This window comes from Panthera tigris, chromosome A1 (assembly GCF_018350195.1).
Source record: "Panthera tigris isolate Pti1 chromosome A1, P.tigris_Pti1_mat1.1, whole genome shotgun sequence".
Classification (NCBI taxonomy): domain Eukaryota; kingdom Metazoa; phylum Chordata; class Mammalia; order Carnivora; family Felidae; genus Panthera; species Panthera tigris.
In genome coordinates this window covers 117,132,509-117,160,261 of record NC_056660.1, presented here as the reverse complement: position 1 = coordinate 117,160,261, position 27,753 = coordinate 117,132,509, and the positions used below count along the sequence as shown (strand labels likewise).

At 55.9% G+C, this 27,753-nt stretch overlaps 1 protein-coding gene and 1 long non-coding RNA gene across 3 annotated transcripts; one reads left to right on the top strand and one right to left on the bottom strand.

The window, feature by feature from the left end:
- The first annotated feature begins 27 nt into the window (after nucleotides 1-27).
- Nucleotides 28-26,025, top strand: PCDH1 (protocadherin 1). Of its 2 annotated transcripts, XM_042986032.1 has the most exons (6): nucleotides 28-188; nucleotides 8,431-9,293; nucleotides 12,527-14,722; nucleotides 19,927-20,146; nucleotides 21,128-21,166; nucleotides 22,406-22,421. In XM_042986032.1, the coding sequence occupies exons 1-5, from the start codon at nucleotides 149-151 to the stop codon at nucleotides 21,151-21,153; spliced, it is 3,345 nt and encodes a 1,114-aa protein (XP_042841966.1). In that variant the 5' UTR covers nucleotides 28-148; the 3' UTR covers nucleotides 21,154-21,166; nucleotides 22,406-22,421. The 2 variants fall into 2 exon arrangements, with proteins under 2 accessions (XP_042841966.1, XP_042841958.1); XM_042986024.1 differs by lacking the exon at nucleotides 21,128-21,166 and having other exon boundaries at nucleotides 22,406-26,025.
- On the bottom strand, nucleotides 8,762-21,406 carry LOC122238593. The gene is made up of 4 exons (XR_006217578.1): nucleotides 21,338-21,406; nucleotides 17,779-17,853; nucleotides 13,299-13,434; nucleotides 8,762-8,840 (listed from the first exon to the last, which is right to left on the bottom strand). It is a non-coding gene; the product is annotated as an uncharacterized LOC122238593 (long non-coding RNA).
- Nucleotides 26,026-27,753: the final 1,728 nt, after the last annotated feature.

Here is a 27,753-nt window from a genome sequence, read left to right as displayed (position 1 = left end):
GCCTCACACACTCGGGGAGCGGGAGCGCGGCGCGGACACGAAGCCGCCGGGGCTGCTGTGCCCAGAGCCAGCCGGAGCCGGAGCCTGAACCGCAGCGCCAGCCCGAGCCGTGCCGAGCCGCAGCCCGGGCCGGGGCCGGTGGCGGCTCATGGACAGCAGGGCCGGCGGCCGGCGGTGCCCCGAGGCGGGTAAGGATCCGGTGGCGGTGGAGGCAGCGGCGGCTCCCGGCCAGGAGCGGCCATAGCCGGCGGGAGCTGAGGGAGGGGCGCTCAGCGGAGCGAGGCCACGGGGGCCCAGGCTGTGCTCAGCGCGCTGGGGCTGAGGTGGGGGCGGCTGGGAGCTTGGGCTGGGGGTTACGGCCGGGGCACCCTGGCCTCCAAAGTCCGCGGCGAGGAGCGGAGCGAGAAGAGGGGGTGCTGAACCGGACCTTTGCCTCGGCGTCCCGCACCCCTGCGCGTTTGGACGCGAGGGGAATAAGGCGACTCTAGGAGCGCGCCGAACGGAGGTGGTTGGGGGAAGCGCGCAGCCCCCAGTTTGAGGGGGGGGGGCTCCCCGAGGACGAAGCAAGCAAGGACCCTAATACACAACGCACACACACACTTGTTGGGCGACCAGCTCGGATCACTTAGGTGCTTCAAGCTCCCCGCGGGCAACCAGAGGGCCAGACCACGGACATATGTACACGCATACATACATCCGTACATATGTGCACACAGACATACCTCCCGCACACCAGCGCCCACTGGGGCACCGTCACTAGCACATAATCCGCTTCAGCGTCTGCACGCTCGACAGCACGGACACACAACCCTTGGCCACAACAGAGCGACAGAACATAACCGGGTGTGACATTCGGCGACATGGACACACAAACACAATCCCGTGCCCTCATGTACGAGTGTCACAGCCACAGTTCGCCAAATGAACACTCAAAACCTAGCCTCTCACATACATATTCCTTTAAGGAACACACCCTACCATAAAATATGTTACGCACTCCTTGGCCAGAACATAGATAACACAACACACGTCTCGCTTGCCCCCCTCAACTGCACCCACATAAACACACAAGCCTAGTGTCTCAGCACACGCCTTGACGGCACACACCCTAACACAGAAAGTAGAACCTACAGCGGCGCCTCACGGGCACAAACACAGAATCTACTGCTTCACACATCTTAACACTGGGTGTCACACACACCTTACACCAACAGTGTCACATTACACCTGCAGCCCATACACACAAATACACACTCAGTCCCTCTCCCTCCGAGGCCAGATTCCGTCCTGGGAAGCCGCTGGGCGGTCCGGCGAGCCCCCAGCGCCCCTTCATCTTAATCACGACATTGTTATTGTAAATATCAGCACAGCGGGAACCCTGGGGGCTGGCTGGACCGGCTTCCCTGCCTGCGTCTCCCCCACCCCCACTCCGCGGCCAGCCCTGGCCGGGTATTCCCGGAACAGGCTGGACTGGCAGGCCGCGCCACCCCGGCTCCCTTGGGCTTCAGGGCCCCAGGTCCCTTTGCAGAGGGTGCAAGCCTGCGGCGGTATTTGCGACCCTCTTCGGGCCTTTTAGCTGCGTTCTGCGAGCCATCTGGGTCCCCAGCACACCTGGGTCCCGCACACCTGTGTCCCTCTCACACCTGGACGCCCCCTCCGCCGGGTGCCGGCTACAGGCCAGAGTCGTGTGCGCGGGCAAGGCCCTGAGGCCCGAAGGGAGATCGCTGCACGCGCTGGAGCAAAACTGGTAGGCGAGACGGACTCAGCTACCCTCGGGAGCCAGACTTCTGGCCTCAGTTTCCCCAGCAGTGATTGACGACTGTTTCTTCTAGCTGGAAGTATTCGGTGAGGCGTTGAGGTCTGTGAGGATTGAGTGCGGGGCAAAGACCCCTTTCTGCTAGCCTTGAGAGGGTCCTTTTCTGGAGAATGTCCCCACCCGGCTTGGCTCGCCACGCTTTGTGATTCCGGCGCCGGCTCGCTCCCCGCCCCCTCCCGGCGCCCGCTGCTCGGCTCCCGCCGGCGCCCGCTTGCTGGGGACCCTAGGCAGAGGGCCGAGACGCGGAGGAGGAGGGATTCCCCGCGGCGGCCGCTGGGGCCGGGGGCGCAAGGGGCCCGCTAGCTGAGGCACGTTCTCACCGCTCCCCCCTCCCCCGCCTCGCCTTGAGCTCCCGGAGGCCCTGCGTCGCTGGGATGGGGGTGGGGCCGCCTGAGTCCGAGGATGGTGGAGGAACAGCCGTTCCCCACCACCACACGACTGCGTCCTCTGGGAGGAGATGCCCACGCTCTGGGTGTGTGCGGGGAGCGCCAGCTGACCATGGAGGTGTAGACAGGGGGTTGCCCCGGCGATGGAGTCCAGGACACCTTGCCGGAAGACGCTAGGGGCCTTCCATTACCTGCTCTGGGCCAACCTCCCGTAGCTGCCAGGAAAGAGGTCGCCCCGAAGGTGTTTGTGACAGCCTAGAGGTGGGGGCTAGTTTCTTGACGTAGAGGTCTAGGAGGATTGAAATCTGTAATTACAAGTAGCCCAGGGCGTGGGGTGGAATGGGGGAGAGGGATGAGAAGGGCCTCCAGGGATGGCCTAGGGGTAGTGTAGTAGAGGAGCAGATCTGGTTGCAGTTCTAGCAGCGTGTTTCCCCTCTCTCCTCCGACCCAATTCAGTAAGTGACTTCACCTGGAAGAGGGTGTCTTGCTGGTCTGGTATCTTCCTAGCAGAGGGGCTGATGCTGCTGTGGCTACTCGGTCAGGGGATCTGGGCTAGATAGAAATAGTGAGCTTACTGCTGGGAGGAGAGGGGTGGAAGCACCAGGAGAAGGCCTGCGGGGGTGGGGGGTCGGGAGGGGGATGGGGAGGAGATGGAGAAGGCTCTTCTGATATGGGGTGAGGGCTACCCCTACCTTGAGCAAGGATAGCTGGTGCTGCAGAGTGAGATTCTTTCAACGATGTATTGAGCACCTGCTATCCACCAGGGCCCATGGTGGGTGGTGAGGATGCAATACAGTGGTAAGATACACACCAACCTTGTCTTCATAGGTCTGCTCAACTGGCAGGGGATGGGTGCATTTATTTACTGAACCAGTGAGCACCTACTGTGTGCCTGATGCTGGAAATAAAATGCTATATGTATGTATATATATCTGTCCTTTACAACGTAATAGACCTCAATGCCACAGATCTCATTTAATTCTCCCAGATACCTTCCAAGGGGCAGAATTTATTATTTCCATTCCACAATATGGAAGTAGGTTCAGAAAGGTGAAGTCACCTGGCCAAGGTCATATAGCTAGGAAGTAAGTGGTGGAGCAAGGGTTTGAGCCCAACAATCTGACTCAAGAATGCAGGTGCCTGGAAGCCCTGCAGAGGCTAATAGAGGGTTGTGAAAGAGAAGGGAGAGGAGCTGAGGGCTGTGCACTTGTTCACTGTGGGAAGTCTCTGAACAGCTCCACCCCACACAGCCCTGCTTGTTTACCCTACTCTCCCAGAGGTTGGCTTTGTCCTTTGTGGTTTTTGTTTGTTTGTTTTTTTTTTTTTTTTTTTTTTTTTTTTTTTTTTTTTTGCCCCCGGTGGTAGTGGCTGTTGTGTAACAGTGCAGGGGTAAGAAGGGTGGGGGTCAAAGCTGACCTGGTCCCAGTGACGGCTGCCTCTAAGTGTTTTAGCATTCATCAGAAAGTGGACCATGGTCCCTGAGGTGGACTGAAACTGAAGGTTCCAGGTGAACCCTCACTGCTATTCTCCTCCCTCCCCAGATGTTGACACAGATGGCGTTTTCCTTGGCCTTCCCTGGACTCTGCCCCCTCATACCTTATTGCACTCCTCAGGCCTGAGAAGAATGAATCACTGTGTATGCTGCAACTCTGCTTCTCAGGGTGCCTATGTCACGGGGCAGAGGTGGGGACACCCTTGCCAGGAAGGCAGTCAGTGCCTGGGCAAGGGCAGATAAGATGCTAATCACTTCAAAAGCTGCCCCCTGGGACTAATGACTCCCAATAACCAACCACCTGAGCAAAGTTCAGGGATGCTGGAGGCCAGGGTTAGGGCTGCCTCACTGCTGGTCCTGGTTCCTCTGACTCCTGCATCCCTAGGATGGCATGTGCCCTGTGGTTGGGGGGGGGGGAGGGGAGGCCTGGGAGGCTTGGGGTTCAGTCCTTGAACCCCAAGCCCTCTCTTTCTTTCCAGGCAAGTTGGTAGCCCGGAGTGGGGAGAGGGAGGGAGGGAGGAAGATGCTACATAGCAAACACATTCTAGCCTCTGTGACCTTTGTTGATTTTCTTTCCCCCCCAGACTCTGGGCCTTGAAGAGACATTCTTATTTCCCATGTCCTGACTCTTCACTTACTACTTTTGTGACCTGAGACAGTTCCTTATTCTTTCTGAGCCTCAATTTTATCATCTGTACCATGGGAGCTGGGTAATAATAAAGTACCCGTTTCAGAGGGTGGGGAGTATTAGATGAGATAATGTATGCAAATGGAGTAAAATCTCAGGGAGTGTTAACTGGGATGATAATGATAGTGATGACAGTGATGATCATGGTAAAGGCTACTGTAGAATTTGCACTTCTTTCTTAACTCCAGGGACCTAGTGTTTCCTGATATTGTACCCTGCTGTCTGGGGTGGGGGGTTCTCTAGGTCCCTCCCCCTAGAATCAGAATTCCTGGGGTGGGGGCATCATTTTAAAGCAACTTTCCAGGCACTTCATGGGCCTTAAAGCTTCTTCAACTCTGGCCCTCACTGTGTGTAGCCACACCCCCAAACCTACGTTCCCCTAAATTCCTACTTCCTAAAAACACCTTCTTCCCCATACCTTCCTGGCCTTGGATATTCCTCTGTGGCTCTCTTGCCAACTCAGAAGTTGTATACCACAGTCCTTTCCTGACTCTTCTGCTGGATGGAGGTAAGGGATCTCCTAAGGGTGACAGTGTGAATGAGTGAGAGAGAAAAAAATGTGTGTGTGTGTGGCGGGGTAGGGGGTGGTTACTGTGTTTGAGCTGCCTGGGACGCCTGAGGGGTTAGAACTGTGTATTGTGACCCTGAGAGGGGGAAGGAAGGGCTTAGCCTGTAGCTATTGGAGCTGCTACAAATCAAAATCACCCTGACTCTGTCAGACCACAGACCTCTGAATTTATAGCCAAAATGTGTGAGCATTCATTTTTTCTTGGAAAAATATGCACCATGGTTTCATAAAATTCATAAAGGGGGCTATGATCTAAAAAGGTTAAGAATCCCTGTTCTGAAGAGAGTGAGTGGAGGCAAGCAGTCACTGCCTTATTTCTCCTCTGTGTCAGGTTTAGGGTAATTCCCATATAACCCCCACCCTCCCAAGATTTATGCATAGAATTGGTGTGCAAGAGGATTCCATCGTGTGTGTGTGTGTGTGTGTGTGTGTGTGTGTGTGTGTGTGTGCTGTTCCCCTCCCACCCCCATGGGGGGGACAGAGGGTCAGATACCCAGCAGGGAATGAGGTTCTTTGGTGAGAGTCCATTGGAGGTGTGATTGGGTTGGAGCTTGAAAGTAAGATGAGCCTTGTGCTAGGTCCATTCAGGTAGAGGGGAAGTGATGGGAGGATGGTTCCACATGGGGCATTAGATAAATTCCTCCTTCCTTTACAGAGATTAAGATTGCAACTCAGAACAAGCACACACACTAATCTGACAGCAGCCTCACACACTCTGAGCACCTTACTGCCAAGGAGTGACGGTGGGAGCTGGTGTGGTTCGGGAAGGCTATGTGAAGGAAGTCAAGTGTTTGACTTGTGTAGGGAATCTGCGTTCAGTGAACATTTGCTAAGAGTCTACTGTGGACCTAAACAGAGAGGGATTAAATTTGACCCTGGTAGGTTCTCAATGGAGTAAGGGAATTGGATAAGGAAATAAGCAGTAACCACCCAGAAAGTGCCAGGATAGGCTAAGCCTGGGAGCTAAAATAGTCACCCTAGGCCTCTTTCTGAGTGCCTGCTGTGTCCTGGGTCCAGAGCAGCGTCCTGAGGATGTAGGAGCAAACAAAGCAGAGCCTCTCCTGCTGTATGCTCAGTCTTGTAGGAAAGACATTTGACAAATTACTTCCCAAAGAGCCACATAACTACAATTGTAGGTGCTTTGAGGGAGCATTTGTTAACTATTTACTGTGTGCTAGGCATTTAGCCCACAAAATTTCAAACTCCCTAGACAATAGGTAGTATTATTCCCATTTTACAGATAAGGAAACTGAAGCTCTAAATCATTTCCTCCTGCTCAGCAGCCAGGAAATGGGCAGTTAGGGTTCACCTCAGACTGTCTGATGTCTTCTCCATCCCACAGCCTTACATGTGCCAAATGATTACAACCAAACAAGATTGACAAATAGTCATTGAGGTAGAACTGTTGTGAGCTCCACGGTAGCAGACTGAGTCTATCTTGTATGCTGTTGTGTTCCAGTGCCTGGGACAGAGCCTGGCACATTGTAAGTCACAATAAACATTTGTTGAATGCATGGTGCCCAGCATTGTGAAGGTGCGTGGGTTGGGGCAGGGAGATGAATGTAGGGAGCCTGGCCCTACCTTCAGGAAGTTTGGCGTTTGCCTGGAGAGCCAGAGAACACAGGAATAGGTGCACAGTACTGGGGTTGAACAACACAGGCAGGAGGGCGGTGTCCCAGAGAGCTCAGTGATTCATTGCCACAGGATTGGAGCAGACAATAATGGCTGTGAGTTGGAGAAAGGAGAGGTCACCATGGGCTGGAGAGGCCTGGGAAAGATTCTTGGGGGACCAGAGTCTGCCTTTGGTGGGATAGGTGCCATCTAAGACAAGGCTGGGTAGGATTTCCAGGTGGGAGGCAGGTACTTCAGGTGCAAATGGGGAGGTGGGAAAAGGAGAGTGACCCTGAGCCCTCTGCAGGAAATGCTTGACTTTGGATTTATTAATAGAGGAGCTGGCCATGGCCATGGCCTCCTAGAGGAAGAAGGGGTCAAGACTGGGACAGTAGTAGGTCTGGCTGGGGTCTGCAAACGCATAGCCTCAAAGCTGGAAGAGATGGGCAGAAGTGAGTTATTGGGGTGATGGGAGTGCAGCTTGTGGTTGGCTGTGACACACAGGGGCTCCAATTGGAAGGACCTGGGGGCTGGCATGGAGAAGCATGTCTGAGATGCGACTGGACCAGTTAAGGGGGGAGGGGCAAGGTATGAAATAGGGGCCAGATGTCTGTGAGGAGAGGGGTCAAATAGGAGCCAGATGTTTACTGAGAGACTCTACATAGGGCCTGGAGGGGAGTGGTCAGGGAGAGGCTGGTGGTGTGGTTGGCAGTTCTGTCCCAGTTAGACCTGCTGGGCTCGCAGTTGCTAAAGACAGGCCAGGGCAGCTCCCGATGCCACTTCCAGGGCTAGTCAGCCCTGACCACAGTCCTGACCCCAGTGTTAACCTCTACACTGTTCTTCCACACACCTGTCGGTGTCTAGTCTGCCTGCAGTGGAAGTAGGGGAGGGAGGGAGGAGCTGGAGTCCTGGGAACTGGCCAGCGCAGCATGTGTCTGAGGGGAGGTGGGTGGCTAACTCCTTCTCTTCAACCCCAGCCATCTCCAAGCCTTGATAGGTGCCTAGTTTCAACTGCCCCCCCCCATGCGGGTGAAAGCATTGGGCACTGTAGGTGATTATTGTCAGAAATGAATCATTTGAGGGTGCCTTGGTGGCTCAGTCAGTTGAGCGTCCGACTCTGGCTCAGGTCATGATCTCATGGTTTGTGGGATCGAGCCTGGAATGGGGCTTTGCTGACAGTGTGGAGCCTGCTTCGGATTCCGTGTCTCCCCCTCTGCCCCTACCCTGCTTGCGCGCTCTCTCTCTCTCTCTCTCTCTCTCTCTCCCTCTCTCTCAGTAAGTAAATAAACATTAAAAAAAAAAGGCATTTGACATGTCACATCTCATACACATATATTGACTGGCATCTCAGAAGGGAGAGAAATGAGAGGTCCTTCCCACTCTCTCCAGCCATCCTGAGTGGCCCTCCTTGTGGGGTCTGGGGAATGTAAGGGGTGCCCATGTCTCTTTCCTACCATGTATGTGGGGGGTTGCTTAAGGCCTTCCCCTTCCACTTGCTGTCTCTCTGTATCTCAGTATCAGGGTAATTACCATGGGTGACTAAGGCAGGATGCTGGTGAGAAGGAGGTGTTGGGCAAAGCACAGAATAGAGAGCAGGGAGGAGGGAGTGTCAGGAGGGTCAGGGCGTTCCATGGGCGGGAGCTGCTCTAGACTTGTTCCAGGCCCCTTACCTGCTCCTCCAGCTGGGGCAGACACTGCTGCTACACCCAGCTGTGGGTGAAACTCAGGGTTCCGGGTTTTGGAATCAGGGTTCTGGGCTGGAGCTGAGCTCTCCTCATGGGCTAGTGTATAGGTGGCAGAGGGAGAGTCAGGGGCTGGCTTGGGTTCCTCCTCCCAGCTGACCTCCTGTTTTGCCTCTTCCCCTTGCAGCCCTCCTGATTCTAGAGCCTGCCAGGATGGGGCCCCTGAGGCCTAGCCCAGGCCCTGGGGGGCAACGGTTGCTGCTGCCTCCCTTGTTACTGACACTGCTGCTTCTGCTGGCCGCGTCCCCAGGCCATGCCACTCGGGTGGTGTACAAGGTGCTGGAGGAACAGCCACCCAACACCCTCATTGGGAGCCTCGCAGCTGACTACGGTTTTCCAGATATGGGCCACCTGTACAAACTAGAGGTAGGCGCCCCGTACCTGCGGGTGGATGGCAAGACGGGAGACATCTTCACCACGGAGACCTCTATCGACCGCGAGGGGCTCCGTGAATGCCAGAACCAGCTCCCCGGTGAGCCCTGCATCCTGGAGTTTGAGGTGTCTATTACAGACCTCGTGCAGAATGGCAGTCCCCGGCTGTTAGAGGGCCAGATAGAGGTACAGGACATCAATGACAACACGCCCAACTTCGCCTCGCCAGTCATCACGTTACCCATCCCTGAGAACACCAACATCGGCTCACTCTTCCCCATCCCGGTGGCTTCTGACCGTGATGCTGGCCCCAACGGTGTGGCGTCCTATGAGCTGCAGGCCGGGCCCGAGGCCCAGGAGCTATTTGGGCTTCAGGTGGCAGAGGACCAGGAGGGGAAGCAGCCACAGCTCATCGTGATGGGCAACCTGGACCGGGAGCGCTGGGATTCCTATGACCTCACCATCAAGGTGCAGGATGGTGGCAGCCCCCCACGTGCCAGCAGTGCCCTGCTTCGAGTCACTGTGCTTGACACCAATGACAACGCCCCCAAGTTCGAGCGGCCCTCCTATGAGGCTGAGCTGTCTGAGAACAGCCCCATAGGCCACTCAGTCATCCAGGTGAGAGGCCCCTCCATCTAACTGTTAGGGTTCCCACCTTTAGAAATGGGAGACCAAACCAGCCTGATGAATGTTCCCTTTACTTAAGGGGAAACTGCCAGGGTACTGTGGTAAGAGCTTTTTTCCCCAGCCCCAGTGAGATCTTCCTATAAGCCCCACCCTACCCCAGCAGGTGATATGGTTTTCCTCTATCAAACTACTTAGAGTGACATAGCATAGCACAGATAGCATATGAACAGCAATCGCCCCCCCCCCACCCATTCCCAAGGCCGACTCAAGTTGGAGAAACCTCTGAGAAGTGAAATCCCCTCCCAAGTCAAAAGATATTCTCCTCCCCAGCTGAGTGAGCCAAGTTGGAACAAGAACAGTCTCTCCAGAGATGAGAATATCTTCCCAACCAATGGCCCTTTAGCCACATGAGATTCTCCTGAAACTAGAGGACAGAGCCTTACTTTGCCTCTCCCTGACAGTCGAATGAGATTATTTTAGCCAAGTGAGTCCTCACAGTTCTAGAAAACTGCAGTCAGATGTCTGTCTGTACATCAGCTTCCTTCCCTGGTACAGGGTGCTCTTGAGTATGGGATGCTTGGTACAATGGGGGGTCGGTTGCTTCTACTGAAGTTCTCAGCACCCCTCTCCATGGGAACTGCCCCAGGGGCTTGGGCAGCTTGGTGGAGCCAGGGCCTGGGAGGGAGCAAAGAAAGCGTCCCTGCAGACAGGTGGGCGTATCTCCTGCTGTCATCTCAGCCCTGGCCTCCTGCCAGCCCCAGCTCCTTTCTCCTTCCCCCTGGGCTGAAGCTGTCTGTCTTTGAAGTGAGGGAGCTGAGGAGGGCACAGCCTGCCCTGTATACCGTTACCATCCTGGGAAACCCTTCATTCTGTATCCTTAAACTGAAGCAGGGCATGGGAAGGAGTTTCAGTCCTGTCCTTTTTTTTTTAAGAGGCTGGTGGACTTGAACGTGTAGAAGAGAGACTGAGGAAGAATAGGGAGACAGACCATCAGAGATGGTGAATAATAACAGCCTGGGTGCCAGGCAGTGTTCCGAACACATTATGTGTATTATGTCATTTAATCCTTACAGTACAAGGTAAGCATTATCCCCATTTCACTGATGGGAAACTGAGCCCATAGAGATTTGGAAACTCACCTGATCTCACCCAGCTGATGTGTTCACATCCCACCCTGACCCCATCCAGCAGTCTGGCTTCAAAGCCTATGCATGTAACAGCTTAGATCCCCTTCCAGTGGGCTGAAGCAAGAGAGCAGGGCAGAGATGGGGCTAGAGGAAGGGCAGAAAAGAGAGGATGGGAAAGGACAAGCAGTGGGAAAGAGGCAGGAAGAACTCAAAAAGGCGGGGAGGGAAACAGAGACAGGAGTAAAGAGTCATCCAGACAAAGGGAGGTAAGATGGCAAGACAGGTAGATAAGAAGCAGGGTGACCAGTCTGGAGACAGGGAGAGGTGGAAATCATAATGAAAAGGTAGGGGACAGATAGACCGGGGACAGGGCGGTTGGCGAGAAGAAACAGGTTGGCTCTCACAGGGGTTAGCAAATACCAGGGTAGCTAGGAAGCCCTGCCCAGGTGTCTCCACTGTTGAAAGAGTGCTGGTTCCCAGCCAGAAGGAGAGGAGACTAGCAGTGGTTTGAGGGCCCATCAGATGTGGTGTCCAGCACTGTGTTAGCACAAATTTTCTGAGATGGACAGGTGGATGGACAAAAAGAGGGATGAATGTTGGGGTGCGTGGGTGGCTCAGTCGGTTAAGCATTTGACTCTTGAATTCGGCTCAGGTCATAATCCCAGGGTCATGGGATTGAGCCCTGCGTTGGACTTTGCATTGGGCATGGAGCCTGCTTACAACTCTCTCTCTCTCTTTTTCTCTTTTTCTTTCTCTTCTGTCCCTCTCCCCAGTTCATGCTCTCTCTCTCTAAAACAAAGCAAAACAAAACAAAAAAGAGGGATAGATGCTATTTAGGGAGCTTTTGCCACGTGCCAGGCAGTGTTAGGCAGTTTTAGAAGTATTATCTCACTTAATTCTCACCACAACCCCGTGAGATAGGTTCTATTATTATCCCCATTTTATACATTTTGTAGACTGAGGCTTGAGGAGGTTGAGTAATTGGCCCAAGGTCACATAGTTAGTTGGAAAGTGGTGGAGCTGGGATTTGAACCCAGGCCTCATCCGCTGTGCTTCTCAGAGACTCTGCCAAGTTATACCTGTCTGTTTATCCCCAACACCCACATCCTACTGCCATCACATTCTGTCTGTCTGTGACGTAATTCGAACCCTCTGTTTCTCCCTGACCAGTGGTACCTCATAGCCATTCCCACCAGGTTCCTGTTGCCCCATCACCACCCATATTTGTAGAGTTGGGCCAAGTATGCGTCGGCATTGGCGTGGGAGGGCGTGCCCACTGCAAAGGGACAGACAGTTCATTGTTTGGTGCTGGGATCCCAGCCTGCTGCCAGCAAGCTCTGTGGCCTGCACCAACCCCTCCCTGTCGGCCGCAGCAGCTCGGCCGCCCAGATTCCTCAAGTTGGTGCCTAGCCAGGGCCAGGCAGGAGGGAAGAAGCTGCTGAAACAGGTTTCCCCGGTTTGAGAGAGCAGTGGCCTGGCAGGCTCACTCTGACCCATATCCCCACCTGGCTCCTTTCAAAAGAAATCCCCTCACCTGTGGCCTCCAGGTGGGGCATGTGGGGCTCTACTCGTGTGCAAATACACAAGCGCACAAACACGTACCTTCTCACACGATAACAAATAACCCCAGTCTTGTAACACATGTGTGTGCATGCGTGCATGTTATACACATATGTCATGCATACATGCCATTTCCACTACTCACACCTTTCCAGCTCTCTAGAAGGGTTGAAGGCCAGTTTAACTGGCTGGAAGGGCTGCCCCAGTTGCTAGCTGGATCCTCATCCCCATATTTGGGCACACTGGAACAGGAATGGTAAGCAGAGTTGAATTATGCCCCATCCCATCTCTACTAGTTGCTTGTAGCGCTGCTGAGGATTTGCAGGCTGCGTCTGTGCTCCTCCGGGAAATAGGTCAGTGATACCTGCCACAATGTCAGGGTTGGGAAAAGGGCAGTATAGGTGCTGCTTTTGGAAATGGTGCCACGTTCAATGAATTCTATCTGCTGTGCTCATTGGAAAGGCAGCACACATGTCCCTGACTTTGCTATCCCCAGACTAACTCATTCCTGTTTTCCTCTTCTCCCCTGCCCTGAAGGTGAAAGCCAATGACTCGGACCAAGGTGCCAATGCGGAGATTGACTACACATTCCACCAGGCGCCTGAAGTGGTGAAGCGTCTTCTGCGACTGGACAGGAACACTGGACTTATTACTGTGCAGGGCCCCGTGGATCGTGAAGATGTAAGTACCCTGCGCTTCTCAGTGCTCGCCAAGGACCGAGGCACCAACCCCAAGAGTGCCCGTGCCCAAGTGGTGGTGACTGTGAAGGACATGAACGACAATGCCCCCACCATTGAGATCCGGGGCATAGGGTTGGTGACCCATCAAGACGGGATGGCGAACATCTCAGAAGATGTGGCAGAGGAGACAGCTGTAGCCCTGGTACAGGTATCTGACCGAGATGAGGGAGAGAATGCAGCTGTCACCTGTGTGGTGGCAGGTGACGTGCCCTTCCAGCTACGCCAGGCCAGTGAGACTGGAAGTGACAGCAAAAAGAAGTACTTCCTGCAGACCACCACCCCGCTCGACTACGAGAAGGTCAAGGATTACACCATAGAGATTGTGGCCGTGGACTCTGGCAATCCCCCACTCTCTAGTACCAACTCCCTCAAGGTACAGGTGGTAGATGTCAATGACAATGCACCTGTCTTCACCCAGAGCGTCACTGAGGTTGCCTTCCCAGAAAACAACAAGCCAGGTGAAGTGGTCACCGAAGTCACTGCCAGTGATGCTGACTCGGGCTCTAATGCTGAGCTGGTTTACTCTCTGGAGCCTGAGCCAGCCGCCAAGGGCCTCTTCACCATCTCACCTGAGACTGGAGAGATCCGGGTGAAGACATCCCTTGATCGGGAACAGCGGGACAGTTATGAGTTAAAGGTGGTGGCAGCCGACCGGGGCAGCCCGAGCCTGCAGGGCACAGCCACCGTCCTCGTCAACGTGCTGGACTGCAATGACAATGACCCCAAGTTTATGCTGAGTGGCTACAACTTCTCAGTGATGGAGAACATGCCGGCACTGAGTCCAGTGGGCATGGTGACCGTCATTGATGGGGATAAGGGGGAGAATGCCCGGGTACAGCTCACAGTGGAGCAGGACAATGGTGACTTTGTTATTCAGAATGGCACGGGCACCATTCTCTCCAGCCTGAGCTTTGATCGGGAACAGCAAAGCACCTATACATTCCAGCTGAAGGCGGTGGATGGCGGTGTCCCACCTCGCTCAGCTTATGTTGGTGTCACCATCAACGTGCTGGACGAGAATGACAATGCGCCTTTTATCACTGCCCCTTCCAACACCTCCCACCGGCTGTTGACCCCCCAGACACGTCTTGGTGAGACGGTCAGCCAGGTGACAGCTGAGGACATTGACTCTGGTGTCAATGCTGAGTTGACCTATAGCATTGCTGGTGGCAACCCTTACGGACTCTTCCAGATCGGGTCACATTCAGGTGCCATCACCCTCGAGAAGGAGATTGAGCGGCGCCACCACGGGCTGCACCGCCTAGTGGTAAAGGTCAGTGACCGTGGCAAGCCCCCACGCTATGGCACAGCCTTGGTCCACCTTTATGTCAACGAGACCCTGGCCAACCGCACCCTGCTAGAGACCCTGCTGGGCCACAGCCTGGACACGCCACTGGACATCGACATTGCTGGGGATCCGGAATACGAGCGCTCCAAGCAGCGTGGCAACATCCTCTTTGGTGTGGTGGCTGGTGTTGTGGCTGTGGCCTTGCTCATTGCCCTGGCAGTGCTTGTGCGCTACTGCCGGCAGCGGGAAGCCAAGAGTGGCTACCAGGCCGGAAAGAAGGAGACCAAGGACCTGTATGCCCCCAAGCCCAGCAGCAAAGCCTCCAAGGGAAACAAAAGCAAGGGCAAGAAGAGCAAGTCCCCAAAGCCTGTGAAGCCAGTGGAAGATGAGGACGAGGCCGGGCTGCAGAAATCCCTCAAGTTCAACCTGATGAGCGACGCCCCTGGGGACAGCCCCCGCATCCACCTGCCCCTCAACTATCCACCGGGCAGCCCTGACCTGGGCCGCCACTACCGCTCTAACTCCCCACTGCCTTCCATCCAGCTGCAGCCCCAGTCACCCTCGGCCTCCAAGAAGCACCAGGTGGTGCAGGACCTGCCACCCGCAAACACATTCGTGGGCACAGGTGACACCACGTCCACAGGCTCTGAGCAGTACTCCGACTACAGCTACCGCACCAACCCCCCCAAATACCCCAGCAAGCAGGTAGGCCAGCCCTTGCGGCTCAGCACACCCCGGCCCCTACCCCACCCCTATCATGGGGCCATCTGGACTGAGGTATGGGAGTGACAGAGCAGGTGTATCAGACCTGTGTGCTCACCAGCCCGTAGGGGCCGACCCGAGCCAGTGGTGGGAGGTGGGACCAAAGATCTGGGGATGCTGGGGCCTTGGTGATGACACTGCTGCCTCACCCAGGCTCAGAGCATTAGGCTTAGTGAAAATTGAGGGAGGGTGTGCTCTGTGGCATCCTCCTCCTTGCCCCCGCCCCACTGGGAGAAGCCTGTGATTGTCAAATCCCGAGACACTAGACCCCACCTGGTCTAGCTGGTGGGGGCTGATGGGTGGGTGAGCAGAGGGGTTTGAGGGCAGAAGGTGTGGGAGGGAAGTGAAGAAGTCTGTTCCAAACCTGGGTCTCTAGCTGAGACCTGCCATTGGTGCTTCTCTAGAAGGGAAACAGGGAGACCAGGGGTCCTAGGGGGTAACTGAGTAGGGACTCTGTCAGGGAAGGGGGCCTCCCTATTTGTGCCTTCTAGGTGTGCTGTGTCAGCCTCCTCCCCACCCCAGGCTCCTGTGGCTGGGCCCCAGCTCCCCTTCCCCAGACCCAAACACTTACCTCTGACAATAAAGTTCTCTATTTTTGGAGTTTTGGTTTCTTATTTTCCCGGAACTGAGAGAAGGAGTGAGAGAGACTGGAAACAGCCCTTTGTCCTTAGGTTTCCCCAATTTCCCCATCCCTTCTCTTTGCCCCTTCCCACTTCCTAGACCTGTGTTCAACCCCAACCCTATCTTAATTTACTGTCATCCCATCTACCCCCACGTCTGACAGCGTGTCCCCTCATCCCATGTTTGTGAAGCCTTCTCCCTAGGAATGACGTCCTGCGCCAAGAAAGGGCAGCTGCACCCAAGTGAAATGCACCCAAGTCCTGCCCTTTGTCCATTGGCTGAGAGTTGACCCTTCCAATCTGCTCACATTGAGCAGTCCCTGACAGAGCTCAGGCCAGAGCACCGGGTGAGGGAGGAGTACAGCGAGGAGTACTGCCTGCCCTTGATTATACCAGCCACCTTCCTCCAGGGCACGGTCTCCCCAAGTCCCTTTCCCAGCTGTTTCATCCCAACAGCACTCAATTCCCAACAATTACTGGGCCCTGCCCTGCATGTCCTCACCATGATCGCCAACCTGGGCTACTGGGAGGGAGGGCCCAGGGAGATGGGAGGGAATCCTGAGGTTCTTTGGATTTGGCCTGCTCTGTATCCCCACTCTTAGGGTGCTCCCTTCTGACTGAGGCTGAGGTATCCTAATCCTACCTCTCCTCCCTTCCCTTCCTTCAGCTCCTTGCTCTGGCCACCCCTGGGCTGCTGGCTCTCACTCACTCTCTCTCTCTCCATCTCTCACTTCTTGCTCTCCTGGGTCTGCCCTGTCTCTGGCTGTGCCCAAGGGGAACAGGGGCTAAAGCCTGGGTGAGGGGCCTCAGGTCCTGGGAGAGTCTCTGAGGCCAGAGGCGACACGTCTCCATGGTGACTGAAGAGCCTTGAGACACTCCCAGGAGGTTCAAGGCGCCAGCTCTCTACCCTGATTCTGTCCACAAACTCCCCAATGCCCTGGGCGTACCCCCAAAGTAAAAACTCCTGGGGGCTTTGGAGGAGTGGGGCATGGGCAAGTGAAATCTAGTTTCATGTCATTTCACTTGGACAAATAAGCATCTCTAGGGGGACCTCCAGCAACTCCTGACCAACCATTCTTTCTCTTTTGTTCCCATGCTTGCTGCTGCCAGGTGCATCTTTCTCTTTTCCCTTTAGCTTCTTCATCTCTTTTTATTTCCCAACAGCTGAGGGATTATCCCTTACTCAGCTGCAACCCAACACATCCATGGAGCCACATTGCACATCTCCCAACATTCAGACACAACCAAACCACAACACCATGGTTGCCACTGAAACACCTAGGCCAAGTTCCTACTGTGTGGTCAGCATAGTACTAGACCCTGAAGGGAAATGGTCGTATTTGTATGACACATGCAAGGGAAAAGATGAGGCAACTGAGAATCTTAAATGTCGAGTGGGACATAGTAAAGCTTTTTCCAAGTTGTTCCACTATAACTTCTGCAACTAGATGCTTCCTTTTTTTTTTTTTTTTTTTTTTCACCTTATACTAGGTACAATGTACCCTACTCAGCACTTTATGTGAATTAGCTCATTCAGTGCTCATAAGTCTTTGTGACATAAGTCATTATGATGCTCATTTTCCAGAAGTGAAAACTAGTTAGCGATGGAGTCAGAATTCAAACGGAAAGCATCAGGAAATCTGACTTCCAGAGTCTGCTCTTATCCATAATACTATACAAAAGGGTCCTGTGATTAAGTTAGTTTGGGGAGTAAGAGATGCACTATCACATTAACCTATTAAAGGCTCTGCCAATCCTGTGAGAATTGGGGGGAGCCTGTTACACTTTGTATAACTCTGGGTTTTCCCAATTTATTTGACCATAGTGCCCCCTCCCTTTCTTTGAGGAACGCAGTATAACACCTGCAGAGGACAAGGGAGTGGGCTCCTGGAAGGAAAATGTCAAACTTGAGCCAGCTCTTCAGTGATGAGCAGGAGCTGGGCAGGAGGTTCAACCAAGGGAACCAGCTCCTGAGGCAGCAGTGAGCATGGCCAACTTGGGGACAGGGAGAGGGCAGGAAGGGGAATATTCTGGTTGGCATGAAGGCTATAGAAGAGAGCTGAGAGAGGAGATGGGAAGAACTGTAGGTTGTAGGTGACACAGATGCCATGCCAGAAGTTCCTGAACAGGAAATGGGAGCCCCTGAAAAAGCTCATGAGTTTTGGATGAACTGAGTTTTAGAAAGTCCAGTGGAACGTATGGTGGATATAAAGGGGGTAAAGGTGAAGGTACAAGACTGAAACTCTAAGGTCTGGACTAAAATGGTGGCAGTGGGGACAATGAATGGATGGATTTGGCTAAACTTAGGAAGAAACAACCTGTAGGGCTCACAGGATGACTGGATATAGGGTAGGGAGGGGGAATGAGTAGGACACCTACCAGGATTCCCAGGTAAACATTTTCCTTCTGTGTCTGGGTGATAGGACAGTGATGAAGTTGCTGCCCATGCATAAGCTGGTGAAAGAAAAAGAAGAATTTGGTTTCAGATTTGTTGAATCTGAAGGACCAGTAGGGACGGCCAATGGGAAATACCCAGCAAATGTCTAGAACTTCAGGACTGGAGTCAGAGAGATTTGGGATCTAGGCTTTTTAAGATTTGATAGTGATAAGAATTACAGGGAATGTTTAGGGTTGAGTATGATCCAACCCTTCATTTTACAGAAAAAAAATCCAAGGCAAAAGAGACCAAGGGGCATGCCTAGTAGGCAAGTCTGAAGCTTTGGATTACCAAATGTATAGGTTCTTTGGGGAGGGAGAGTTACTGGCTGTCATCTTGGAGAAAACTGGAAGGAGAAGCACCTGACAACCAGATGTCCCTGTGCCTCACAGACCCCCTCCTGGAGACTGTTCACTTCAACACCAGGTGGACGATGCTCCTTTACAACATCCCAGCCCCAAATGTCCAGGTCCATTTTGGGGACCTCGTCTGTCATCACCCAGACCATTCGGTGTTTTGGATAACAACATGGATCCCAAGAAGGGTTGCCTATTCCTGAAGACGAGGTGGGAGCCAAGATGGGAAGGTAGTTCTGGGCTGCCTTCCCAAAAGCTTCAGGGCTCCTTGTCCTGACAGCTCCCGTCACCACCCCAACTGCCTTGGATGGGATGGAGATTGTTATGGTATCAGGAGGGTGGGTCTGCAAACTCAGGACCCCTTCCTCTGGCCTTGTTGATAAGTTCCTATTGAGGGCTTTAGAATAAAGACAAAGCACCAGCGAAATCTTAGAGGATTGGAGGGAGCCTGGAGACTCAGCCCAAGGAGAGCCCTGGCCTGAGCTACTCCCACCCCTGGCTTCCAGGGACCCTGGGTCTACACCCTCCACAACTCCTGATTTCTAGTTGGCAGGAAAATCAGTGGCAGTCCCAGGTGGGTGTTTGGGTGACTGGTTGGTGGTGCCAAGTGCCAAGCTGAGGTTGCCAGGTTCCTGGGATGATCATTAACCTGTGGCAGGCAGACAGGGCTGCCTGGAGCCGCCTGTCACGGTTCCACTGCCCCTATCCCAACCCCCAGTCCAAGCTTCTAAGTCCAGGCTCCACCAAGCCACAACCCCTCCCAGAAGCTCCTTCCCATTTCCTAGAAGGAGAATCCATCTGAGGCCCGCCTTCCTAATTCCTGATGGATGCCAGGCCCATCCCCCTATACCCAGGTCCTCCTGGGCCCTACCCTCTACAGTTAATACTGTTTTCCTGATCTGGAGGATGGAGGAGTTTCCATTGTTCTGCTTCCCCACCCCCAAGGGGCCCTGGTTTGTTATCAGGCTCCCCTTCCTTCTTCCCTCCCACCTTTTTCCATTCCCAGGCCTCTCTAGAGGGGGATGAAGTGGGGACAAGGGGCTTGAGTGGGAGGGGACGCAGGAGGGAGTCCTGAGGCAGCCGGCAGCATCACACAGCAGGGGTAGGAACAGAGGATCAGAAAGACCTTGCGATCTCATTTGGATGGAGGCAATGGGAAGTTACAGAGCAATGAGACAGGTGAGGAGCTGAAGTTCGGGGATGCTATTTGGAAATTAGGGAACTGTTCTGGTATCGGTGAGCTGTTTTGGAATAAAGAGTTCATACTGCTTTAAGGAAGCTGTTCTAGAAATCGGAAGCTTGCTCGTGTTTGAAGGCTATGCTGGAATTAGGGGAGTTGGCTGGTATTGTGCTATTCTGGTGTGGGCTGTTCTAGAATTAACGGCTGTGGCAATACTGGGAAGCTGTGCGGCGGTGAGTGGTTGTACTGGATTAGGCTTATTGTGGTGGCCTGGGGGCTCTAACAACACCGGGGCCTATGCTGTGTTGGGACTTTCAGTGTGGCCTTGGCTATCCTGGGAGCTGTCCTAGAATTAAGGGGAAGTCCTCGACTGGCATCTGTGCTTTCTTGGGGGCTCTGCTGTTGCTAGGGGGGCTGGGCCTCCTCTCGGGTGCTGCTGAGGCCTGGGGGACCGGAAGCTCTGGGGCAGGCCTGGCAGGGGCTGGGGTTCGTGGTGGTGGTGGGCCCCCTGGGGCCAGCCTGCCTGCCACTAGTGACACTCCTTGTCCCCGCAGTTACCTCACCGCCGCGTCACATTCTCCGCCACCAGTCAGGCCCAGGAGCTGCAGGACCCGTCCCAGCACAGTTACTATGACAGTGGCCTGGAGGAGTCTGAGACACCGTCCAGCAAGTCGTCCTCGGGACCCCGACTCGGCCCCCTGGCCCTGCCCGAGGACCACTACGAGCGCACGACGCCCGATGGCAGCATAGGAGAGATGGAGCACCCTGAGAACGGTGAGGAGCACCAGCACGGTCAGGGCGCCCCGGGAGTGGGCAGGAGCTGAGAATGGTGACCGGAGTTTAAACATACCTTCCATTTATTGAGCTCCTGCTGTGTGTTCAGCAGTAATCGCGGTGCTGAGTGCTTTCAGCCATATACCCATTTAATCTTCACAACTTCTCTCTGATCTGAGAACTTTATTGTTCTCTTTATAATGGAGTAATGGTGAGCTCAGAGAGGTTGAGTCACTTGCCCAAAGTAATATGCAGGAAGTGACAGAGCTGGGAGGGATTCAAACCCAGGCTTCTCTGACTCCTAAGACCTTGCATTCAGTACCACATTATACTGACTTCCTGGGAACAGGGACCAGGAGAACAGTGGCCAGAGGGCTCAGGTGGTGGTGAGGGAAACTTGGGGGAACCTCGAGGTAATGAGGGTCCATTAATGGGGTCAGAGGGCCTTGAGAAAGGGGAGGGGACCCTGGATGCTATGAGGAGCTCAGAAAAGGGTATGATGATCCCCTGAGAGGAGGAGCCGGAGAGGGTTTAGCTGAGGAAAGGGAGCGGGGAGGTGTGGGGAGGGGAAAGGCTTGTCTGGGAGGGGTTTGAAGGGTGATGGCAGAAGGGATGTCTGGGCCAGAGCAGAGGTCAGTGTGGGGATAGATGGTGGGTGTGCTGTCAAAATGCGTGTGTCTGTGTAGTGCGTATTGCATGTGTGTGTGTCTGAGGGCATCCATGGTAGCTTGTGGAGGGGGAGACTGAATAAGCTTCCCCTTAGGACTGAAAGACTCTCCACCTTATAGCTGTCTTTGGGTCTTGCCCCCTCCCTCCGTCCAAACTACCCCCCCAAAAACGATGAAAAGTTCCACTCCCCAGCTCTCAGGAACAGGGCACTTGTCTGACATCCCAGGCCCTAGGTCTCAGAGGGCCCTCCATCCCACTATGCCCCTCCATGCTCTATCTCATGCCCATCTCGTCCTTTTTGTGCCCGCGCAGAGCCGGCTGGCCGGAGCAGGCCCTGAGGCGGAGTGCCAGGTATGTGGGAGCTGCTCTGGGGTCTGGGGTCTGTGGGACTTGGCCCAGCACCCAGCTCCGCCCACCCAGTGCCCATGCTCTGCTCTGTGCCAAGTTGGGTCTCCCAACTCTGCCCTGAGAGGAAGAGCCTTGGTGCTTTGAGGGTTAACAACAGAGCTGTCCCCTCCTCACCTTGCACTGGCAGGAGGCCAAGCCAGGGTGGGTGGTACCAAGGGAGCCCCTGCCCCAGGCAGTGCTGCTCAGTCATGTCCCTGAGGGAGGGTCACCGCCTGGTACCGTCCCTGAGCAAGGGCGGGACAGGGGCAACTGTGACAGGAAGTGCTCATGGCCCAGCCGTTCCCATGGAGACCCCCGCTGCCCAGCAACCACACCGGCTACTGATGTCAGGCGGCCAACTCCTGTTCCCGTGGGTGTTCTGGGCAGGGAGCCGGAGCTAGGCCAGGGGTGGTGGTTGGCATAGGGGGCTGGAGTGAGGTGGGGAGGGGTTGCATGAGTGTGCTTGTGAGTACCTGGGTGTGTGCTTCTATGTGAACTGTCCACACAGAAGCTCATCCCCTCTCCCTGGCTTTAAAGAAGGGCCTTGCTATGCTGTGGAAGGGTGGGGTTCCAGGACAGCTGGGAGCATGGTGAGTTTGAGGGGGTTCAGAAGGTATGTGCCCACCTTCGTCTGAGGATTCAGATGCCCAGTGTAGATCTGTGTGTCCATGCCTATCTGAGGATAGGGGTGTGTGTGTGTGTGTGTGTGTGTGTGTGTGTGTGTGTGTGTGTGTGTGAGAGAGAGAGAGAGAGACAGACAGACAGACAGACAGACAGACAGACAGACAGAGATATTGTGCCTTTAAATGAGGATGGGGGTTTCACACTCCTAAGGGTAGATTTGCTCGTTTAAGCCGGTCTGGAGATAGACAGATGATGGGGTGTGTAGATGGGTTCTGTGTTTATGCACCTGTCTGAGGGCAGATTTGGTGGGCGTGTTGATAGGAGAGCTGGGGGGTGGCTGAGGATGGAGGAACGCATCTATTTAAGGATAGATTGTATGAGAAAGAGAGAGAGAAGAGCATGCGGTGGATGGTGGGAGGGTGTGTGTCTATTTGCAGGTGTGTGTACCTGTGAACTCAGTGGGCAAAGAGGGCGCGCACCCTGTTCTGAGGCAGGGTGTGGGCACCTGTGGGAAGCCACGGAGTGGAGCTTTGTGAGGTTTCTTTGCCTGAAGACTGTCCTCCCCACTGTCTCCTGCAGACCTGCGCCCTTTGCCTGATGTCGCCATGACAGGCACATGTACCCAGGAGTGCAGCGAGTTTGGCCACTCCGACACGTGCTGGATGCCTGGCCAGTCGTCTCCCAGCCGCCGGACCAAGAGCAGCGCCCTCAAACTCTCCACCTTCGTGCCTTACCAGGACCGAGGAGGGCAGGAGCCTGTGGGCGCCGGCAGCCCCAGCCCCCCGGAAGACCGGAACACCAAAACGGCCCCCGTGCGCCTCCTGCCCTCCTACAGTGCCTTCTCCCACAGTAGCCATGATTCCTGCAAGGACTCGGCCACCTTGGAGGAAATCCCCCTGACCCAGACCTCGGACTTCCCACCTGCAGCCACACCGGCATCTGCCCAGACAGCCAAGCGTGAGATCTACCTGTGAGCCCCCTTCTGGCCTGTGGCCATGCCCCTCCCCCAGCCACCGGCCAGCTCCCAGATGGGCCCATTCCAGGGCCCTGCTCCTGACCCCTCCAGCGTGGACTTCCTGGCCAGGGCCCTACTTGGGGGTGAGTACTGGTCTCATGACCACGCAGGCCCTTCCCCCATGCAGGGTCCAGGTCCTTTCTCCTCACTTCATCCCCCAGCCCCTGGGAGCCCTTCTTCCCCTTTATGGGGCTCCCCCCAGCTGGTGCCCAAGAGGGCTCCTCTACAATGTCTAGGCTCCCTTCTTTCAACTTCCAGGGAGCACCCCCTCACTTCGGGCAGATGGTGGAGTCAAGGGTGGGCAACACACTTTTAACTCATTGTTTCTCGCATGGCCGACTAGGGTGGAGACAGGATGTCCCCATTCCGGCCCTGCTTCAGGGCTGAACTGGGGAGCCCCTCTCCCTGGGAACTCCCAGAGGAAACTCTTGACCCCCAGGGGCTCCCTGAAGGGCTTTTGTTACCAAAGGTGGGGTGGGGATGGGGGTGGGAGTGGGGCGGAGGCCTTGTCTTCCTATACTGCTCCTGGGCTGGCCCACCTGCCTGCCACATGCCCATGCCTGATCCCATCTGGGCACCCCCCTTCCCTACTGGTCATGCAGTGTCTGTATATAAGGACCTTGGAATGATGTCCCCATTTCTGCCTGATTTGCAACTTTTCTTGTTGATGTTGTGTTGTCTTGGGGGACCCCTCGGAGGGGGGGCTGCCCTGTGCCCCCTCCTCCCTGCCGCAGTGCCCCCCACCCCAGGCCTCTACTGTTCCATGTTGTAAATACCCCTGGGGCCGTAGTGGGATGGGGGTGCAGGCCAGGGAAACAGTGGGTGGGTGGGGGTGGGAATGGGGGTAACATTCGCCTATCAGCAGAGCTGGGCTTTTATTTAATTTTTTTTAAAAATACAAATCTCTATTTTTTTGGAACTGTTGCGCTGTGCCCTGGGGGGGGGATCCCTGCTCAGGCTGGCCCCCCCACATCCAGATGAGCATCACAGAGGGGCCCTGAGGCTGTGGGGGGCAGCTGGACAGGGGTGGGATGACTGTGCCTCTGGCCTGGTTGGGTGAGTTGGGAGCAGGAAGGTTTGCTCAAGGGGTGGCTGGTCGCTGCCCCCAGCAGGGGGAACCTGCACCCTGCCCCCTCCCTGCCCCCCAACCCCCAGCCCCTGCCATGACTGACCCGTCAGCCTGTAAAACCACCATTGCCTTGATCTCAGGGGGTGGGAAGGGCTGCCTCAGGGCACCCTGGGCTCCAGGCCCCCTTCTTCCAGTTGGGCTTCCCTTTGCCAGGGTCAGGGGTCCCATGGGGGAGGGGGTGGGGAGATTGGGGGGCAGAGAAGCCCAGTCAGCCATGATGAGGTGGGATTCCTTTCTGCACCTCAGGGGGCCAGGGTGTGAGGGGCATCCTGCAGAGCCCCCATCTCCCACTGTGGCCATCTCAAAGCCTCAGTCCCTCTCCCTTCCAGAAACCCCCACTGCCTTGGCCCATACCTCTCCAGCTCCCCAGGGGCCCAGGCTGGGAGGCTGGAGACTCAGGGTATGGCCTTTGCTTGACTTAGTCTAAGCTTGGGGGGCAGCCCAAGGGTGGGAGGGGGTGGTTACAGGCTGCTGGGTCGTCTGGTGCCTTTGGGAGCTGTGCTGCTGGGGTCTTGACTCCTGTAACCCCAGAGACCCCATCTCCACCTTAGAAAAGCCAGGGGCCTGAAGAATCACCCTATTCTCTGCTCCTTGCCCCTAACTTGGCTTGGGGTAACAGTGCTGGGAAGGAGAGCATTGTTAGGCTGGTGGCCTCAGCATACAAAGCCCTTCTATTGAGGGAAGAGGGTAGAGTGGGCTGGGGTGGCAGCAACCAGGTCTGGGGGTTGGCCAAAGGCTCCTTTCCCTGGGGGAGGCCCAGAAGTGGGCTGGGGGCTTATTAAAGAGACAGCTCCCTTCCCCTGCACAAACAGGGCAGGTGCAATAGTGGTGGAGTTGGTAACATGAGGTGCCCAGCTGGTGGGGCAGTAGCCTCAAGGGCTGTCCTGGGTCCTGGAGGTCAGGATTCTGGCAAGAAGATTGTATGAGGCCCATTTGCTTGGTGGAGAGGGTGGTCCAGACAGGAGGCATTCCTGGAGTCAGTGGACTCCCCTGGAAGCCCCTGGTGGCCTGGGCACCTTGCCCTGGTCTTGGAGACCCCTGAGCACTGAGTGGAAGGGCAGAGGAGCATTTTGCACAATGGAAAAGCCAGAAGGAAGGGGGTAGCCCAGATGGCTGGGAGGGCTGAGAAGCACAGAGGGGGAGCCCTTCCCACAGGCCAAGGCAGAGTCGGCCCCCTGGTTGGGGTCAGGGTGCTGAGTCTTTCACCGCCTGGGCACTCGAGAGGTGAAACCAAAGGTGGGCAGGGGATGGGTGACAGCACTGGGGATCACCCCCATTGGTCCTAGGTCTGTGAAACCCTTCCCCAATGCCTTGTGTCGCGTACAGTTTTATGTACAAATAGGCGACATTTGGCCAGAGGAGACCCCCTCAAACCCAGCCTGACCCAGTCAGTGTCTTCCTAGAGGGGACCTAGTTGGTCCCCAACCCCCTACTTCAGAGCATGTCTCTTGGTAGGGGGAGGGTATATGGGACCTCTCCTGGGGTCCCTGAAGCGTGTCTCACATCCCTGGGGGAGGGTCTCTGGGGCATCTCTCACCTCTGGGGGCTCCCTAGGCCCTATCTCTCCCTTTGGGAGTCTCTGGAGGGACATGTATTCCCTCTGGGGACCATGGGAGCATGTCTCCCCCCTACCCAGGCTCTCTGGGGAGCCTGTTTTCCTCCCAGGGTTCCTGGGAGTACTTAAGGCATGTCAGTCTTGGGCCATCTCTCTTCCCAGGGAAGGGGGCTATCTCTGCAGCATGTCTGGGAAGGGATGTTTCCGGCCCTCCCTGTATCTCTCCTCTGGGGGGTGTCTCTGACCTGCAGCACTTTGGGAAGAGACTGGGCAGCTCTGAGCTGTCTTTTCTCCTGGAGGCTCTGGGATACCTCTCTCTCCTGAGGACCCGGCCTCTGGAGCCATTTCTTCCCTGGGTGTGGGCTGTCTCCTGGTGTTGGAGGGCTTTTGTTGGCCATGAGAAAGTCTCTTAGGGGGCGTCTCCATGCGGGACTTCTCTGGGAGGGGGGACTGTGTCTCGCCCATGGGGTTCCCGGGCGGGTGTGTCTGCCCGTGGGGAGAGGGAGACTGTGTCTCCTCGGGTTATCTGAGTGGGGAGGGGGGCCGTGTCTCTCTCGTGTGTTGGGGGGTGGGGTTCGGGGAGGGGGGTTTTGGGCTCATCGGGTGCCCATACTGGGGTCGTGTTTCTCTTGGTTCGTGCCACTTCCCACCGCCTCGCTCCTCCCGGGAAGGGCCCCCGCCCCGCCCTCACTCGCCTCCCATCCCTGGCGCTGCGAGCACAATCCCGTTGATTTGTAATGATTTCTGTCTCTTTCTGTCTTTCTCTTTCTCTGACCCCCCCCCTCCCCCGCCGCGAGCATGCGCAGGCACCGCCCCTACCCTCTCCGGTTCGGTTCGTTTCCGGTTTGTTTGCTGAGCTGTCAATGGAAGACCCGTGTAATTATTCCCGAGCTTTACAATAAAAGTGTGAAAACCGGACCCCACCTCGCTTCTTCCGGGCCCTCAGGCCTGCGTCCCGGGAAGACTGGGGGCTAAGACTGGGTTAGAGGCCTTTGAGGGGGCCAGGAGACGCGGCCGAAAGGAGGGACGGAGACCCATTGAGATCAATCGGTGCCACTCTGGAATGGGGGCCAAAAGGACGCAGATTGAGGACAGACATCTACTCTGTGCTTGTCAAAGTGGCCCCTCCCCCAACCAATCCGCTGGCCCAACCCGCTCCAGGCAATCCCAGCCCCGCCGCGAGCTAAGGTGCGGGCTAGGGATGGGGGGGCGGGGGGGCGCTGGGGAAGGTCACGCTGTGCTGCCTTCTTCCACGGGGCATGTATCCTTTTCCATTCCCCTTTCATTTGGCAACAAGTATGAATTACAGATCTGAATGGAAGAAGGGGTGAGAGATATCTGTCTGTCGCTGCGTCCCACACTCAGGAACCAGGGTTGGAGGTCGATTTAGGGGACCTGAAAAAGTCTCACCCCAGTCTCCGACTGCGCTCCCCTCCCCCCGCTTCCGGGCCCGAGCGGCCCCGGCCTCCTCCGTCCGGCTCCCGGGTAAACACTGGCTCCGGAGAGGTCGAAGAACAGAGACCGGATCAGCCGGTTTCCCGGCCCCGCCTCCCGGGGTGATCCTCCCTTCTTCCCCCTCCCCCCCCACCCCCGCCCGCCTGCGCTTCCGCTCCGCCTGCGAGCCCCATCCTCCCGCCCGCGCAGAATGGGCCTGGCTCCTCGACCCCGGGGTCGGTTCAGCGGCTGGGAGGCTGGGATTAGCCGAGCGCAGGGACTAATCCTGGATGAGCCTCCGTGTAAACCCGGATCGACTGCGGGTACAGCGGAGGTCGCAGGCGCCCCTGCATCCGTTCCCATACGCAGGCTTCGCAGGGCCTGGCGCCCACCCCAGGTCCCCTTACTACATTCAGTGACCAGTGGCTGGATCTTCTGTGAGGGACGGGACGGGCTGGAGTGGGGGGATGAAGAAGACACCATCAAGATCAGGCTTGGACCAGGGGCTCCAGAGCCTGGGGTGGGAGGAGGCCTGGAAGGGCTGAGGCCCCTTTGGCAGCCTCTGAATTCACAAGGGATCAGGTCAGCTCTCCAGCTCAGTGAGCAACCCGCAGGCCCCCCACCAATCCTCCGGTTACAGAATCACAAACCCTCCCTCTACCTGGCCAGAGTGACCAGCCCTAACCTTGAGGCTTCACTTGATCAAAGGAAGCAGTGAATCAACAGGAGGACCTCACAACATCCCCACCCCTGACTCAGCCCCACGTTGAGGGTAAGGAGCTCCTGTTAAGGTC